Source organism: Typha latifolia, chromosome 2, assembly GCF_019914945.1.
Source record: "Typha latifolia isolate L0001 chromosome 2, TyphaL0001v2, whole genome shotgun sequence".
Taxonomy (NCBI): Eukaryota; Viridiplantae; Streptophyta; class Magnoliopsida; order Poales; family Typhaceae; genus Typha; species Typha latifolia.
Window position 1 is genome coordinate 774,614 of NC_133087.1, and position 16,393 is coordinate 791,006.

The 16,393-nt window shown below is 41.4% G+C and overlaps 4 protein-coding genes across 8 annotated transcripts; 3 read left to right on the top strand and 1 right to left on the bottom strand.

Moving 5' to 3' along the window:
• Positions 1-3,004: 3,004 nt before the first annotated feature.
• LOC140782483 (uncharacterized) lies at positions 3,005-3,649 on the bottom strand. The gene has a single exon (XM_073129069.1). It carries the CDS (start codon positions 3,613-3,615, stop codon positions 3,064-3,066), a length of 552 nt encoding a protein of 183 aa, XP_072985170.1. The 5' UTR covers positions 3,616-3,649; the 3' UTR covers positions 3,005-3,063.
• A 2,115-nt stretch (positions 3,650-5,764) lies between these two features.
• Positions 5,765-8,362, top strand: LOC140781415 (ABC transporter G family member 5-like). Its single transcript, XM_073127363.1, has one exon. The coding sequence runs from the start codon at positions 6,056-6,058 to the stop codon at positions 8,186-8,188; it is 2,133 nt and encodes a 710-aa protein (XP_072983464.1). The 5' UTR covers positions 5,765-6,055; the 3' UTR covers positions 8,189-8,362.
• Positions 8,363-9,817: 1,455 nt separating this feature from the next.
• On the top strand, positions 9,818-13,805 carry LOC140782327 (protein NETWORKED 2A-like). The gene is made up of 3 exons (XM_073128835.1): positions 9,818-10,045; positions 10,397-13,422; positions 13,498-13,805. The coding sequence occupies exons 1-2, from the start codon at positions 9,952-9,954 to the stop codon at positions 13,420-13,422; spliced, it is 3,120 nt and encodes a 1,039-aa protein (XP_072984936.1). The 5' UTR covers positions 9,818-9,951; the 3' UTR covers positions 13,498-13,805.
• A 449-nt stretch (positions 13,806-14,254) lies between these two features.
• LOC140781741 (uncharacterized) lies at positions 14,255-16,250 on the top strand. 5 transcript variants are annotated; one of them, XM_073127906.1, is made up of 3 exons: positions 14,255-14,494; positions 15,286-15,529; positions 15,744-16,250. In XM_073127906.1, exons 2-3 carry the CDS (start codon positions 15,298-15,300, stop codon positions 16,019-16,021), a joined length of 510 nt encoding a protein of 169 aa, XP_072984007.1. In that variant the 5' UTR covers positions 14,255-14,494; positions 15,286-15,297; the 3' UTR covers positions 16,022-16,250. The 5 variants fall into 5 exon arrangements, with proteins under 5 accessions (XP_072984007.1, XP_072984009.1, XP_072984006.1 ...); XM_073127908.1 differs by lacking the exon at positions 14,255-14,494 and adding an exon at positions 14,546-14,665; XM_073127905.1 differs by lacking the exon at positions 14,255-14,494 and adding an exon at positions 14,657-14,751.
• Positions 16,251-16,393: the final 143 nt, after the last annotated feature.

The following is a 16,393-nucleotide window of genomic DNA, read 5'->3' on the forward strand; positions in this document are numbered from 1 at the left end:
ACCGTGATAAAAGACTTGTACGTTTTCTGCATGATGTTAGGTTTGCTTCTAAGTAATACGGCAAAAAAAGCTTAGATTCCAATTTGAAAATAAGGTTGTGTTGACAGACGAATGACGAATGACGAATGACGAATCACATTGTTGCAGCTCCTTCGTACTTCGAATTTTCCAATTGCCCATTGTCCTCTTCTAAATGAGGAATAATGTACAATGATGGGGGGTAGTCTGACTTTTCTTAGCCTCTCCATATAAATTTATAATATTCTTTTTTTTTTGTCTTTCTTTCTCTCTCAATGACAACTTAAACAAGTCTCATGGAATTCTATGCCTTTTGCCTTTGATGATGTTTACTAGCTTGACAAAGATGACCCCAGAATCTTCGTTGGAGCTTCCTATATTCAAATATTTTAACATCAGCGAAGAAGAATTTTGTGTGTGTGTGTGTCTAATCTCGGTTTAGTGCCGTCCAACCTTGTGTAACATCAATAATAAAGTTGTTTCCAATAAGGTCAAAAGTTTGGATCAACTACGTCTACGTGACATCCAAAAGCAAAAATAGGCCAAAGTCGCGACATGACATGGACTCGAGAGACTCGGAAGAGGACCAAGGATTTTGCACGGCAAAGTGGATTAATCGTATGCCCGAATCCGCCAAAATGGTTGGCGTGCTAGCCTTAAAAGCTAAGTTTGATCTCACAAAAGGAGACAAAAGCGATAGCAAAATAAGTCCTCCTAATTTCTTCTCATTGAATAAGAGCTGGCTTCTCTACGATTTGACCTATCTAGGAGGTGATTACGATAAGTTTAAAACTATCATCGTCACCATTATTTATATGATGGGGAAGGCAAGAAAAATAAGCTGCTTTGAAGGAGTCAAGAACAAAGAGAATCATATTGCATATAGCTAAGGAATATTTATATTTTAGACGAAGAAGCACTATGGTCCAGTAGGGCTTTTGAATCCATCACCAGTGGGAACCATTAGGCTGAATTTTGATAGGGCTTTTGACCCTGGAAGGCTAGGGATGAACCTATACACCTTGAACCAAAACCAGTGTCAACAGCTCAGCTCCTCACCTCTTGCAGTGGAGCTTAAAATGAAGGGCAATTCTATTATTTTTATTTTTATTCTATATCCCATTTGCTCACTCTTTTAGAGAGAAATATAACTGTGCATCAAATTAGGTTGCACAAAAGGGAAAGGAAGGTATGTTTTCTCTAGTTGATTCCTTTGGAGATCGCAACAAATAATACTTAGCTAAAGTCTCAGCTTCCTTTATTAAAAAATAAATAAATAAATAATAAGTCCCCATCAAATAATAATAATAAAAACATACTGTTTACTATCTTTTTACTTGTCTGCCACATGATTCATGACCTCGTTTTAGGTGTATTATAATAAAGTGTGTTACTTGGTGTTTAAGACACCTATAGGAAATATTTACCCTTTAAAAGAATATTATATATAGTTATAGTTTTTTACGTAGATACGCTTAATGTACAAGGAGATAATTGCATAGTTGAGCATATAACTTAATTAAACACGTCACCAGTTAGCACTTACCGTCTTCCGATATATTACACTTGTATCTTGATTAATAATAATAATCGAATCATCAACCGTTTTTATATAAACTTTTTCTTAGTTTGTCTTTTGGGCACACTATGAACTAATTTTTATTTTATTTTAGAATATTAAAAATAAGGGTAAGATAGTAATTGAATATTTTTTTGCCAATATGGTCAAGAGTTGAAAGATATTAATAATTCAAGATGTCAAAGTATTATAAAAATAAATAAAGAAGGTCTATGTGAAAATAAATAAAATATATAAATATTAAGGGGCCCATGAGTTGTGTTAGGTGTCCATTCTCTTAATAAAGCTTAGCTTAGCTTAGCTTTCTTTTATGGACTCGAAAAAAAGAATAATTGGGCCCACAACTTCACCTTTAGGCCCATGAAGCCTAATAGATATATTAGGCCCAATTAACTCATAAGAAATAACAAAAAGAATACTAGGCTCAGGCTTCACACAGAGCCCATTAACTACTATTAATTAGGAAACACCATAAATAAGCAAATAATCTATATTTATTCTATCCAGGGGTGTAAATGAGCCGAGCCTGCTCAAGCTTAGGCTTGGCTCAGCTCAACTCGAGTTGGGCCAAACTGAGCTCGAGCCTGAAATGAGCCTATTATCACGTCTCATTCAAGTCGAACTAGATCAAGCTAAACAGAGCTAGAGTCAGATCAAGTTGACGGACGAGGAAGACGAGGCGGTGGCTTAGTGAAAGAGGACAAAGCGGTAGCTTAGAGGAGGAGGACGAGGCGGCAGCTTGCCGTTGCCGAAGGAGGAGGAGTCGGATTAAAGGAGTAGGAGGAGGGGACTTGCCATTGCCAAAAAGGACGAGGCAGTGGCTTGGCGAAAGAGGACGAGCATGGGGCTTGCCGTTGCCGAAGGAGGAGGAGGTGGGCCACGGTGGAAAAGGACGTTGAAGGAAAAGGCGGCTTGCTGTTGTCGAAGGAAGAGGAGGCGAGCTAGGGATTTGAGAGAGTTGCCATCGGGAAGCAAAGTTGGGATTTAGGAACTACGGTTTTGTGAAAAACTCTTTCGTAAAAAGCATATCAAGCCGAGCTTAAGTGAGTCGGCTCCGGCTCAGGCTCGACTCGAAATTATTTTTGAGCCGTCGAACTCGGCTCGGGCTTAGGCTTAGCTCAGCTCTAACCGAGCAGAGCCAAGCTCGAGCCGCTCATTTATTTTAACCCCTAATTTTATCTTTACCAACAGAGAATCCTTAAGTTAATCGTAAACTAGACATAAAAATTAATCTTTCCCGATATATAAATTCAACATATATCAAAATAGGCACGACATAATTTAATTTAATTTCTTCAACAAAAAAAAAAAGAAGAAGTTATGGTAGTGCTCATACGGTTTTATGAACAAATAAATTATATTCACATATTTGGAAGGAAAAAAGTACTATTATTTATTTACTATTATAATAAATGATCGGCACAAAGAGAATTAATTAATACCGACGATTACAATTTAATTAATTACTACGCCGGCGAGCGATCCGCCACGTCGACGCTCGCGGAGCAAGAGAGAATCCGGCAAAAGATGGAACACATTGCCGAGTAAGAAGCTTGTCTCAACTTCTTCACCCTAATACAGATCTTATCCTTATTCCTCTTCTTCTTCTTCTTCTTCTTCTTATTATTATTATTATTATTACCTTTCTTATCCTTATCCTTACCTTTATGATCACTGCTCTCGATATTATTCTTATTCTGCGGGATAAATAACGGGAATACGGCGGCCTTCTCCTTAACTTTGCCGAAGCACCTCATCGTCTTCTCAGGGACGGTCTCCTTCTTCTTAGAGAACGTATAACTCCTCAGATACAACTGCCTGCACGAATAGCTATCCACCACCTCCGGCCCTGCCGAACAAGCGCGATTATTAAAGCTATGATCCTCTCTCCTCCTCGTCACCGACTTCATGAACTCGGCGTCGGACTCGGGCCACTTGTACAGGTTGACGTAGCTCGCTCGCACCGGAATCCGAGCGTCGACGCATCCCGCCGCCGACTTGCAACTATAATAGCTCATTGCTTCTACTTAACTTTGGATCGATCTATAGCCTTCTAGCTTCTATATATAATTATGAGCTTGAGATCTAGGATGCAATTAAAAAGACTTTGGTTGCAAGGCAGTAGAGATCATGCAACTGGATCTCTACTAGTTTGTAAAGTGTGAGCTTTCATAGTGTGAGGAATGATGTGATATTATTAGCTTGCAATGAGTGTGTTTGAGCATGGAAAGGTGATCAAGTCGGTGTCAACTTTTTCTTTAAAAAAACTATTAAATTTGCGATAAAATTCCCCTTTTACTTATGTTATTTGACCAACTAAACCTAAATGATAATTTTATCAATTAATTATGGTTCAAGCTTGCAGTATCTATGTACTTGATTAATAGGTAACACTGCCCATGGGCTAAAGAAGTCGAAGAAACTATTGAGCCTAGTTAGGTCTATTTAGGCCTGGCCCAAGTATAATAATTTGATTGATATATTCTATAATTAATGATAAACTAATACTAGAAAGAGGAAAAGATCTAGCTAACAATCTACTCTCTTTTAGTATTTTTCTCGTCTAAACTTATAGATGAAAAGTTTGACATGGAGAACAAAATCTTCACGAGACTGCACTTTGAAGAAACTTATTACAACCGTAGTCCACACTACAAGCAACGAATATATATATATATATATATATATAAGTAGCCCCAGTAACAGTTGCAACTTTGTACGCATCCATATATATACATATGTATATGGATGTAAATAATATTAATTAATACATAAATAGACCCCTTAATAGTAAGTCCGACATAAATGATTGACTTTTAACTATGCATGCATGTTGTACTGAAAATGTTTGTTAACTATACGAAAGAAATAAGTTGGTTTGTAGATAAGTAGCAGCATATGCACTGATTAATACGCATGGTATCTATTATCTATAGCTTGTAACAAAGGTCAAGTAGCTCATATGCTAAGAATAAGTCTGAAACCCAAAAATATCTCATGTAACGATATGCAAATCTATCTGCATTTATTGTTTGATATTATATTAATATTCGCAGCTCTCTTTACGCCTTAATTGTCTCTCTAATTGCCATCCAAAGTCCAATGTTTTCTTAACAACACCACATTATTCAAATCTCAAGGAGTCAGCCTTCATACGCTTTGATTCCGACATCTGAACTCTCTCTATAAATCCCCATTTTTATGACCTTCACACGAAATTATATTTGAAACCTAATTAGCTTCTACATGATGCAATTAATGAATTTGGACCTAATTAACTGCATTCCAGGTAGCTTCTTATATATACAAACGAGAAATAATCAATTCACAGTCAGTCAATGAGCGAGGTGTGTAAATTAATATAGAGAGAAAGGTGGAGTACAGTACTTAAATTGTACTCTAGTTATGTGAAAAAGAAGGCTCAAATTAATACGATGGCGACTTATATTATTAGTTATTGCCGTGTGGAAAAGATATATTAGCTATACAAGGAAATTAAAAGTTAAAACAAAGTATGGCGATATCTAAGGAACAAGAAATGTTGTGGAGAAAGTAAACTGTACAAAATTATATATTAAATGATGGGTTGTTGTGTAACTACTGACTCCAAAATAATCCCCTATTGCTTGCTCTTCATATGAGAACTTTATCAACTAACTACGTACGTACTACCCACCTAGAGGGTTTAAGTTAATATTTAAATTTGAGTCGTAGGTAATGGAGTAATCCAATTGGAAGTTAGGATGGGCAAGCAACCAATTCCCATCTCCAATTTGGACCCCTAATTGGAAACTTAGGAAGGTGACAATTAAGAGTCGGCGTGGAGGAAATTTTCAGACGTATCTAAGCTAAATAAGGCACGACATGCGCATGGATAACCATCGTCGAATTTTGACCAAAAAATCTCACCACCCTCTAACTTACACCCTTTTCCATTTACATCTATCTAGCCGTCTGGATCTCTTGCCACGTCGGATTTCGAGACAAACTCAAAGATATATATATATATATATATATATATATATATATATATATGCATGAATAAAACATTGACGGAAGACCGAGGTGCAGGAATGTACACGTGGGATGATTCCTTGTGCGTTTGAACCTACGTTGGAACTTTCTTGCACCTAACTGTTTATTCACATTATATCAAGCTAGTTTTTGTTTTCCTTTTCCTTTGGGATTCGTTGTTACTATATACTGCAGCGTAGTAGTACCACTTGACCGCGTTGCCTTTCCGGTACAATTAAAACGTGTTAAAGAAGAACCACTATTTGCCTCTATAAATATAGAGCTAGCTAGTTTAGTGAAACAAAGTAAAAGGCGAAGTTGTGTATCTCTCTTCCTTCTTTCCCAGTATTAAGTAGTACTTTTGGAGAACACGAACTTCGAGCCGAGAAGAGTGCCATAACCTCCACGTAATAACTACTACTATTACTACTGCTACTTCGTGGCATGGCTCGGCTCCTAGATAAGCTTCCGTTGTTCGAACGAGAGCTCTCTCCGATGGAGGAAACCGGCGACGAGTCCAACATGCCGCCGACATCCGCCGCAGCATCATCCTCATCGCCCCACGTCATACTCGAGGTACCCAACGTGGGGCAGCCGGGCCCCACCGGACGGCCACAGTTCGTCCTCGCGTTCTCCGACCTCTCCTACACCATCCACAAGCCCAGCCGCTTCTCCCTCCGTGGTAACAGCCGGCTCGCATCGGATCCCGTCACGGCCGGGTCTTCTGGCACCGGGACGCGGATGCTGCTGAACTCCATCTCCGGGGAGGCGAGGGAGGGCGAGATCCTCGCCGTCCTTGGGGCGAGCGGGTCCGGTAAGTCGACCCTCATCGACGCCTTGGCGAACCGGATCTCCCGCGACCGCCTCCTCGGCCGCGTCACCCTCAACGGGGAACACCTCGAGAGCAGCGTCCTCCGCTCCATCTCCGCCTACGTCATGCAGGACGATCTCCTCTATCCGATGCTCACCGTCGAGGAGACTTTGAGCTACTCCGCCGACCTCCGCCTCCCCAGCTCCCTCCCGGCCTCCAAGAAGCGGACGCGCGTCCAGGACCTCATCGACCAGCTCGGCCTCCGCAACGCCGCCAACACCATCATCGGCGACGAGGGCCATCGTGGCGTCTCCGGCGGGGAAAGGCGGCGCGTCTCTATCGGGGTCGACGTCATCCATGACCCCATCATCCTCTTCCTCGACGAGCCCACCTCCGGCCTCGACTCCACTAGCGCCTTCCTCGTCGTCCAGGTCCTACAGCGGATCGCGCGCAGTGGCAGCGTCGTAATTATGTCCATCCACCAGCCCAGTTACCGGATTCTCTCCCTCCTCGATCACCTCCTCTTCCTCTCCCGCGGCGAGACCGTATACTACGGCAAACCCAGCGGCCTCTCCCCTTTCCTCAGCGAGTTCGGCCGGCCCGTACCCGTCAACGAGAACCCGACCGAGTTCGCCCTCGACCTCATCCGCGAGCTCGAGTCATCCCCCGAGGGGGCCCACGCCCTTGTCATGTCCAACTCCAAGTGGCAGGCAAAGCAGCCTCGGGACCCGCGCGGGGATCCCGAGGTGGGTTTCAAGGAGGCAATCACTGCGAGCATCTCGCGCGGGAAGCTGGTGACCTCCGCCACGTCGGCGCTCCCCAGCTACGCCAACTCATTCTGGGTGGAGATGGGTGTGCTCACCCGCCGGTCGTTCACCAACACGCGGCGGATGCCCGAGCTCTACATCATGCGGCTCGGCACTGTTATGATCACCGGCTTCATCCTCGCCACCATCTTCTGGCGTCTCGACGACTCCCCGAAAGGCATCCAGGAGCGCCTCGGTTTCTTCGCCATCGCCATGTCGACCATGTTCTACACGTGCGCAGACGCCCTCCCCGTCTTCCTCCAGGAGCGCTACATCTTTATGCGGGAGACCGCACACAACGCCTATAGGCGCATCTCTTACGTCCTATCCCACACTATCGTCGGCTTCCCCCCGCTCGTCTTCCTCTCCCTCGCCTTCGGCCTCATCACATTTTTCGCCGTCGGGCTATCCGGCGGCGCCTCGGGATTCGTGTTCTTCACCCTCGTCGTCCTCGCCTCGTTCTGGGCTGGGAGCGGCTTCGTCACCTTCCTCTCCGGCGTGGTGCCGCACGTGATGCTCGGCTACACCGTCGTCGTCGCCATCCTCGCCTACTTCTTGCTCTTCTGCGGCTTCTTCATCAATCGGGACAGGATCCCTGACTACTGGATCTGGTTCCACTACCTCTCCCTCGTCAAGTACCCCTACGAGGCAGTGCTCCAGAACGAGTTCAGCGATCCCACTCGCTGCTTTGTGAGAGGCGTGCAGATGTTCGACAACACCCCGTTGGAGAGCTTGGCGGCGGCCAAGAAGGTCGAGTTGCTCAAGGTCATGAGCTCGACCATTAAGACGGGCCTCAACAGCACGACATGCATCACGACGGGCCCGGAATTTTTAACGCAGCAGGCGATTACCGATCTCAGCAAGTGGAGCTGCCTCTGGGTTACGGTGGCGTGGGGCTTCTTCTTTCGGATACTTTTCTACGTTACGCTTCTACTGGGGAGCAAGAACAAGAGGAAGTAGAACCAATCAATCAACCGGAGAGATGTTTTCTTTTTCAAAAGAAAAAAAAAAGAAATTAAAACGGTCAATTTGTAAGTTTACATACAAAGTTATGTCTTATAGTTTGTTCTTTTATGCCATATTGAATGTATTGTAACGAAGAAGCCGCTAATTAATCGCAAGTTCATTAGTAAATCACGAATCGTATGATACGTTTGGCCTATACGCGTCACGTAACGGAGACATGCAAATCTCCAGCTTTAGCACCTAATGGCTTGCTGCCACGTCCCCCGTCTGCATGGGATCCACGTAATGAATCATATACTTTTGGGTCACCATCAGAGCACCAAACTCGCTGTTCATAAAAGAAATATGGGGGAAAATTGAAAGATAAGAAGGAGACTTTTTGGGAGGCTCATAGAATGAACTTATTAGAGGTATCCTTTGAGGCAAAAATTTCTGGGTGGGTATGCAGTCACCTCATCACCCAGCTATCGGGCAACCGTGATGGTCCATGTAACTACCTTACGACCATTTGTTTTCCAACAAGAAACCACCTAATCTTGACAAAAGATTGGGCCCTGTCTTTCTCTCGTACCTCTGGATGACCCTAACTAGAAGTCTTATCATTTGTTTGGCCAAGTGGGATTAGGGTAATCAGTAAGAGTTACTGTCGTATCTTGGTAAAGATTCAGACTTCTCTTCAGAATTGTCAGCTCATATTTGTACAAGATTTTATATTACAAAGGTGGTGGTCAATTAATGTTTAGTTTCACCAAATCTCATCAACTATGTTTATATAATGTTCTTCAGGTGGCATGAGATTATAGATCAAGGGCAGGGCCCGGATAATAATTTATCCTGTAATCAATTCATGTACAATTTGTCACTGTTATAGGTCTGATCACTGTCTAATCCAACCATAAACCCATCATATCAAAAGTTTTAGGTAAAATTATATTTAATGATCTGCTCTTTTAACTATTGGGGTTTACACACTATATATTTTCAATTTTTATAAATCAAATCCTCCGTTTAAAAACACCCTATACTGTTAATTCTTTGTAACTAAACTTAAATAAAAATTACCAAAATACTCTTATCCAACCCAAGATATTTAACTCAACCAAAATACCCTTACTAAAATATCTCATCTAAAAAATCTTACTTAAGCTAGGAGACTAGAAGGGATATAATATTGGAGGATAGCTCGCTTTCAAGTTACTTCTCTTTATTTGAGATTTGAGGCCAGTTGTAGAAAAATAGGAAACCCATTGTGCCTAAAAAAAGAAGAAGATAGAAGCATTATTATTATTATTATTATTATTATTTTGACAGTTTGGAAAATAATAGGTCAGTTTATAAAATATTTCTATATACTCAAACGGGATTAGTGTTAATCTAATCAGGAGATTTTCCGTACATATTTGGTGAAATGGAGAGCTCCATTTTATAAATATTAAAAATATGGGGTGTAAACCATAAATTTTTTATAACAAAAGGAAAAGGTAAAGAAAAGAAATCCAAGCCCAGCTAGCAAAAAGCCCAGCCCAAAACCCTTAACGGCTTTAACCTCCAAATCCCACACTTCTACGTGCACTGCACCACTCCATTTCCCACCTCTTTTCTTCTTCGCAATACCAGCAAAGCCGCGAGAAAGAAATCGATTTCGTTTCTCGAACCAAGAGCTCGATCATATCCCACCATGGCCACCACCTTCTTCCTCTCCTCTCTCTCGTAGTTTATTCTTCACAGAGAAACTAGGATTAGATCACAGAGGAGATATGTTGCAGAGAGCTGCGAGCAATGCGTACTCGTGGTGGTGGGCGAGCCACATTCGAACGAAGCAATCGAAATGGCTCGACAGCGATCTACAAGGTGAGCCTAATTCCAAATCCTTCATGTGTCTTGATGATCTCTTAGATTTGCACTTATTCTTCTTCTACAAGAAGGGAAGAAGGATATATTTTGCCGTTGAAATGTAGACATTTTAGCAATTTTGTGTATAGGAAGAGTAATATTTCGCATTGGGAATCATTAATTACTTATTACTATCTAAATTGATCCTCATTGCATCTCTGCATTTAGAATTTGCCTTTTATTACTGGTAGCCTCTAATTTAGGGTTTCATGTATATATATATATATATATCCACTATTCGTTTGATTAGTTTGTTTTATTTCGTTTAGAGAATCCATTTACATGGATAACAAAATTCTATGCATGCAGAAATGGAAGAAAGGGTTAACCATATGCTCGAGCTTCTCGGAGAGGAAGCTGATTCATTTTCTAAGAGAGCAGAGATGTACTACAAAAGGCGACCGGAGGTGATAAGTTCTGTGGAAGAGGCTTATAGGGCATATAGAGCGCTCGCCGAAAGGTATGATCATATATCGGGAGAGCTACACAAGGCTAACCACACCATCGCGGTTGCGTTTCCTGAACAAGTTCAGTATGCAATGCTAGAGGAGGAAGATGACAATTTTCCTAAAGCAATTATGCCGATTCATTCGAGTAAAGTTGACAAGCGGACTGTGGAGAGCTTAATGAAGAGAAAAGGAGAGAGCAGTTCATCTGTAGAGAAGGCACAACAACATCGGACTAGTGCTCCGCAGCTGAGCAAAGAGAGTGCACAAGAAGAAATAAATAGGCTTCAGAAGGCTATCCTGGTTCTGCAGACTGAGAAAGAATTTGTGAAAAGTTCATATGAGAGTGGCATCGCAAAGTATTGGGATATTGAAAAGCAGATCATTGATATGCAAGAGGAAGTTTGTTACTATCAAGATGAGTTCAATGCTAGTGCAGTCATTGAAGATGATGAGGCCCGCGCTTTGATGACAGCAACAGCCCTTAAATCTTGTGAAGATGCCATCATTAGCTTCCAGGAGCAGCAAAAGAAATCAATCATGCTTGCAAGGATGGAGTCGGCCAGAATTAGTTCTTCTAGAGAAAAGCTGAAGGCTCTCAAGGGTGAGTGTGGTCAGTCAATGGAATTTGCAGATATTTCTGATGGAATTACAGGAACAGACTCAATCATTGCAGACATGAAGGAAGAAGATTACTCTCTGAAACATGAGAAATTTGAGATGCAACTAATATGTGAGAAGGTAAAAGAGCACCTTGAAATGAATTCTGATTCCTCTGTGGAGGAGCTTGCCGAGAAAATCGACAAACTTGTGAACAAAGTTATAAACTTAGAGCTGACAGTTTCATCGCAGACTGCACAAATCAATAACTTAAGTCTAGAAAACAGTAAGCTTGAAGAATGCCTACAGAACTTGGAAGAAGAGAAGATGTTTCTTATTAATGACTCAGATGATGTGAATGACAGACTCAAGCAAGCAGAAGAGGAGTTGAGTAGAGCACAGACTCTCGCGAAAACTGTCCAAGACGAAGAAAATACTCTCTTCTCGAATTTTACTGAAGTTTTTAATAACCTCAGTGATATTGCGGAAAATTTGCAGTCTAGTGATCATGAGGGCCAGGTCATCTTTGTAGAGGAAGAAGCTGCAACTTGTAACTTGGGACCACCTACTGATTGTGATCAATCAATACTTGCAAAAGTATACGATACGGAAGAAAAATTGGTTGAAGAGGGGATTTATCAGATTCAAGAACCTGTTCCTATCTCTAGCGGATGTATTCAATCAAATACGGGTTCTCAGATCGCAGGTGATTTAGAAAAGGCCCATGAATTCAGTATACAGAAAGATAAACTCAAAGATAGAGACTCATCACAAACAGGTCAGTACACTCTGTATGTTGGCTTAGATAGTAATGAGGAATTGAAAGGAGGAGAAAAGTTCAAAGAAATAAATCCACCACAAGATGCTGATTCCCTTCCTCCAAGTGGTTCAGGAAATATCCAGGACTCAAAAGAGGGAGACGAATTCACAGAAAAAGATTTGCCTCAAGCAAGTGATCACATAACCCTTTGTGGTTCAGAAAATATCCTGGACTTAAAGCATGGAGAAAATTGCGTCCAAAAAGAATCCCTAGCAAGGGAACACATTTCTCCTATTAGTGAAGAAGAGAAAAGTCTTGGAGACCAAGAAGTCATTTTAAACTTGCAGCAATTACTTTTAAATGGACTGGAAGGTAGAGAAAAACTATTACTAACTGAATATACATCAATACTTCGAAACTACAAGAAAACAAAGAAAAGGCTAATTGAAGTTGAGCAGAAAAATCAAGAGCGTCTTCATGAGACAGAAGAACTGATAAAAGAACTAAGGAATGCAAATGCCATCAAAGATGACGAGATTCGGTCACTGCGACAAATCTTTAGCACTTCAACTTTCAGTGCAGATATAACTTCTGGAGAAATTGAAGCCTCAAAAAATGGTCAGTGCAAGACTCAGAGCATTACCTTCCTCCCAGTATTGATAACAGAAAGTTCAGAACCTTGTAGCTCTGGAAATTCTAAAGATCCTAATTCTGCATCCCCTAGAAAAGCAGATACGTCAAATGATCTTGCAAGCAGAGAAAAACCCCATGCTGAAGACAGCAAGTTACATTTCTTCGATGAAACATTAAATGCATCACCCATCGAACAGAAGTTCAGAAGCGACATTGACACACTCTTAGATGAAAATTTGGAATTTTGGTTAAGGTTTAGCACATCTTTCAATCAAGTGCAAGAATTCAAAGCCAAGTATCAAGAGCTGCGAACTGAAATTGAGAAGCTGAAAGATGAAAAGACACAAGAGCTCAGTAACCGTGCTTCGACCGATCTGCTGTTGAAACATGATTCTGAACCGGTCGAAAGAAGGCTAAGAGCTCTCAAGACCCAAATCTGCATATGGTTAGAGCAGAATGCATTGTTTAGGGGAGAACTTCAGTCAAGATTTTCATCACTTTGCAGCATCCAAGATGGAATAACAGAAGCTTTACGCAAGAGTTCAGACAACGGAACAAAATTTACTTCACATCAGGCAGCAAAGTTTCAAGGTGAGGTGCTGCACATGCAACAGGAGAATAGCAAAGTAGCAGATGAACTGCAGGCAGGACTAGATCATGTAAGGGGACTTGAATCTGAGATAGAGAAGGCCTTGTCGAAGTTGCATCAGAATTCCAAACTTTCTGGATCTAAAAGCAGCCAGTACCAGAACTTCAAGCATTCTCCAACCAGGACCAGAATACCACTTCGGTCGTTTCTTTTTGGCAACAAACCGAAAAAATCATCATTGTTTTCCTGCATTAATCCAGCACTTCAGAAACAGTACAGTGATCTGAGATCTGCTAAATTTGACTAGGTATTTCTTTCTCTAATAGCTTTACTTATTCTTGACTTATTGTTCTTATGAAATAACTTCAAATTTGTCAAACAGATTAACATACATACAGTGCCTCAGATGTAGTTGATGGACAGTAGCTCCAAATCCTTTTACATGGTAGTGGATCAGGTGGATGCACTCCATTTATAGTGATTCCATCTGGTTTAATTAGCAGGTCTTGGCTTCAGTAAACAACATCTGGGTTCATATTAACTGTTTTGCTAATTGGTACATTTCACAGCTTCAATTGTAATTATCTATGAAGTATGAAGGATGGGCTTGTTGTATAATGATTTTATAGTCATGTAATTAGCTTCTGAGGTATTTGTAGAGTAGAGCATGTGGATGTGATTGTAAGTGATAATTTGCATTATAAATTGCTTCAATTTGCGATACACATCAAATTAAGCATAAGATATAAATCACAATGATCTTTATAGGGCACTTCAACTTCCAAAGTACACTCTTCAATTCTATAGGTGGTGATATTTTGATAGTTTAGGAGGCGAATTGTATGCTTCTATTCTTGCCGGACTAATGTGATAATATCGAGCCAAGAGTGAGTGAAAAGTGTAACATAGCAGAAAGAAAAAGAAAGGGAATTTTTATAAATCTTATCTACAGGCAGATATGTAATCAAAATTATACTCTTTGAGAATAAACTTTTTCTTTTGTCCTGAGAATAATTGAGATGCCAAAGTTGACATTCTCCCCAATGGGAATGTGATGCAGATCAAAAAGCAGAAGACGTGGCGCATTTCGAGAATCTCACCTTTGCGGTTGTACTCCGGAAACCGCCTCTACCTGCACCGGATCCCAGACATTAGACCAAATTGTTCACGAAGCAAAAGAACTCCAAATAAGCACCTGCCGTCAGAAATTATTCTCGCCCACAGCTGCGAAACAGAGCGGATGCCACGCATGCGAGTCGCGAAACGTGGTCTGCTTGTTAGGTCGGCTTAGTGTCCGAACGACACGTGGAGAAAACCTATAAAATGGCAGCTCTCTCTCTAACCGGGTCCAGTGGATCTCTTGGTTTTTTTTTCCTGAGGTAACTCCTTTTTCCTTCTAATAGTTCTATTTCTTTGGTAATTATTTTGATGGTTGGTTCAAAATTTAATCCGTTCACTTCGTGTTGGTTGATATCGCTCGGTTGATTAATATTTCTACCATTTTTGGGGGGTTTTTTTTTCACGCTTTGCTTGCAGGAAATGGAGTTTTGGTGGGTTTTTGCGCTCAATTCAGACCTAGACTTGTTTCGTATGTGGTCGTCATCCATATGATTATGTTAATTGCATGTATTTAAAGGTTATAATTTTCTAAAAAATTTCAATCCTCGCTTTAGATGATAGATGGAGTCATATAGATGATCAACACTCTTCTCCACAAAGTATTACAAAAGATTGATGACATTTTTTTGCCACCTTCTAATGTTTTTGACCTTTGAAGTAGTGGAAGCAGAGGATGATATGAAAGTTGCCAATCTTGAATTTGGCTGCTTGCGCTTGGACTGGAAATGTGAGAATTACAAGATTTAGATCAAACCAAGAACCTCATACTGAAACTTTATCCACAGTGTTCAATCTCTGTTGTGTGTCTATAAGATGCTTCTTGCTGGTAATGGAAAGATCAAACATTGTGACCGTAGGTTCTATAGGAAGACGGGCGGAGATGGGACATAGGAGTATAGGGTTGATGCGGTCTTCTAACGTTTTGTTGCAGCTAATTTATTAGTACCCACAAAAGAGTTTTGATGGTCTTGATTTCCAAACTATAGTTTTGTTGTCAGCTATTTTCAGGATTCTTTAGTAATTAATGTTCTTTGCTTTCTTATTTGTGTAGTCTGTGAAGAAAATGGGAGGTGGAAAGGATAAGCATGGCGGCAAAGAAAGCAGTGAGAAAGGATTTGGGCATGGATATCCACATGGATATCAGCAGCAAGGATACGCCCCACAAGGATATCCCCAAGCGCCAGGGTACCCTCCACAGGCTTACCCTGCACCTGGGGCATACCCTCCACAGGGGTATCCACCACAGGGTTATCCACCAGCAGCTTATCCCGGTTCATCTGCTCCGCAGCACCAGGGTATGCATCATCGCTCGATTCCTATTATTCATATGAGCTTATATGCTCTCTTAAATAAATTCATTTGTTTCCACCATATCAAATTCTATGTCCTCCACAAGGTGCTTTTCAGTATCATTTCTAGTTTTCTACTATTACATCATTTGAATTAGTATCGTATCAAAAGAACTTGGACATATCATCTGCCCATTGTTGATGTGTTCTTATGATGCAGGGCATGGATCTCACATGGGATCTCTGCTAGCTGGAGGTGCAGCTGCAGCAGCAGCTGCTTTTGGGGGGCACCACATGGCCCATGGTTCGCATAATCCTGGATATGGAGTTGGCCATGGCCAGAGTCCTGGATATGGATCCTACTATGGCCATGGCCAGGGCCAAGGCTATGGTCAACATGGCAAGATGAAGCATGGCAAGTTCAAGCATGGTAAGTTTGGCAAGCATAAGCATGGGAAGCATGGTATGTTTGGAGGCAAGTTCAAGAAGTGGAAGTAATCGTTGTGCCTGATATGCTCAGGCCAATAAAGCTTTCTCTATAGTAGCAGTAAAACTTCCAGTGACTGTTGTGGAGGCGTCTGCCCAAGTTATGTTTTACTTCTGTTATCGCTCTGCTAAGAGCCTATCATCTATTTATACTTTGGTGTTGTATGGTTTATGTAGGTGGATAATGACAGTATTCTGCAAAGTTTTATGATAAATTTTAGTTCTCCGGATTGCTTGCAAACTGTTGCTATTTTGTTATATTGCTCCAGCTCCTAGTTATTGTCATCTTAGTCATTATTGAGAGGCTAGGTGATGATGTGAGGGCAATTTTTAATAGCTTGTTTCGGTTGTTTGGTTGTTGAATCAACTGAAATGGCAAGGATT

Bases quoted from the DNA above. Each gene is read 5' to 3' on its own strand.
- LOC140781741 (XM_073127905.1), top strand. The intron at 15,530-15,743 runs GTATGCATCATC...CTTATGATGCAG, and splicing joins ATCTGCTCCGCAGCACCAGG to GGCATGGATCTCACATGGGA.
- LOC140781415 (XM_073127363.1), top strand. From the start codon at position 6,056: ATGGCTCGGCTCCTAGATAAGCTTCCGTTGTTCGAACGAGAGCTCTCT.
- LOC140782327 (XM_073128835.1), top strand. From the start codon at position 9,952: ATGTTGCAGAGAGCTGCGAGCAATGCGTACTCGTGGTGGTGGGCGAGC. The intron at 10,046-10,396 runs GTGAGCCTAATT...CTATGCATGCAG, and splicing joins GCTCGACAGCGATCTACAAG to AAATGGAAGAAAGGGTTAAC.
- LOC140782483 (XM_073129069.1), bottom strand. From the start codon at position 3,615: ATGAGCTATTATAGTTGCAAGTCGGCGGCGGGATGCGTCGACGCTCGG.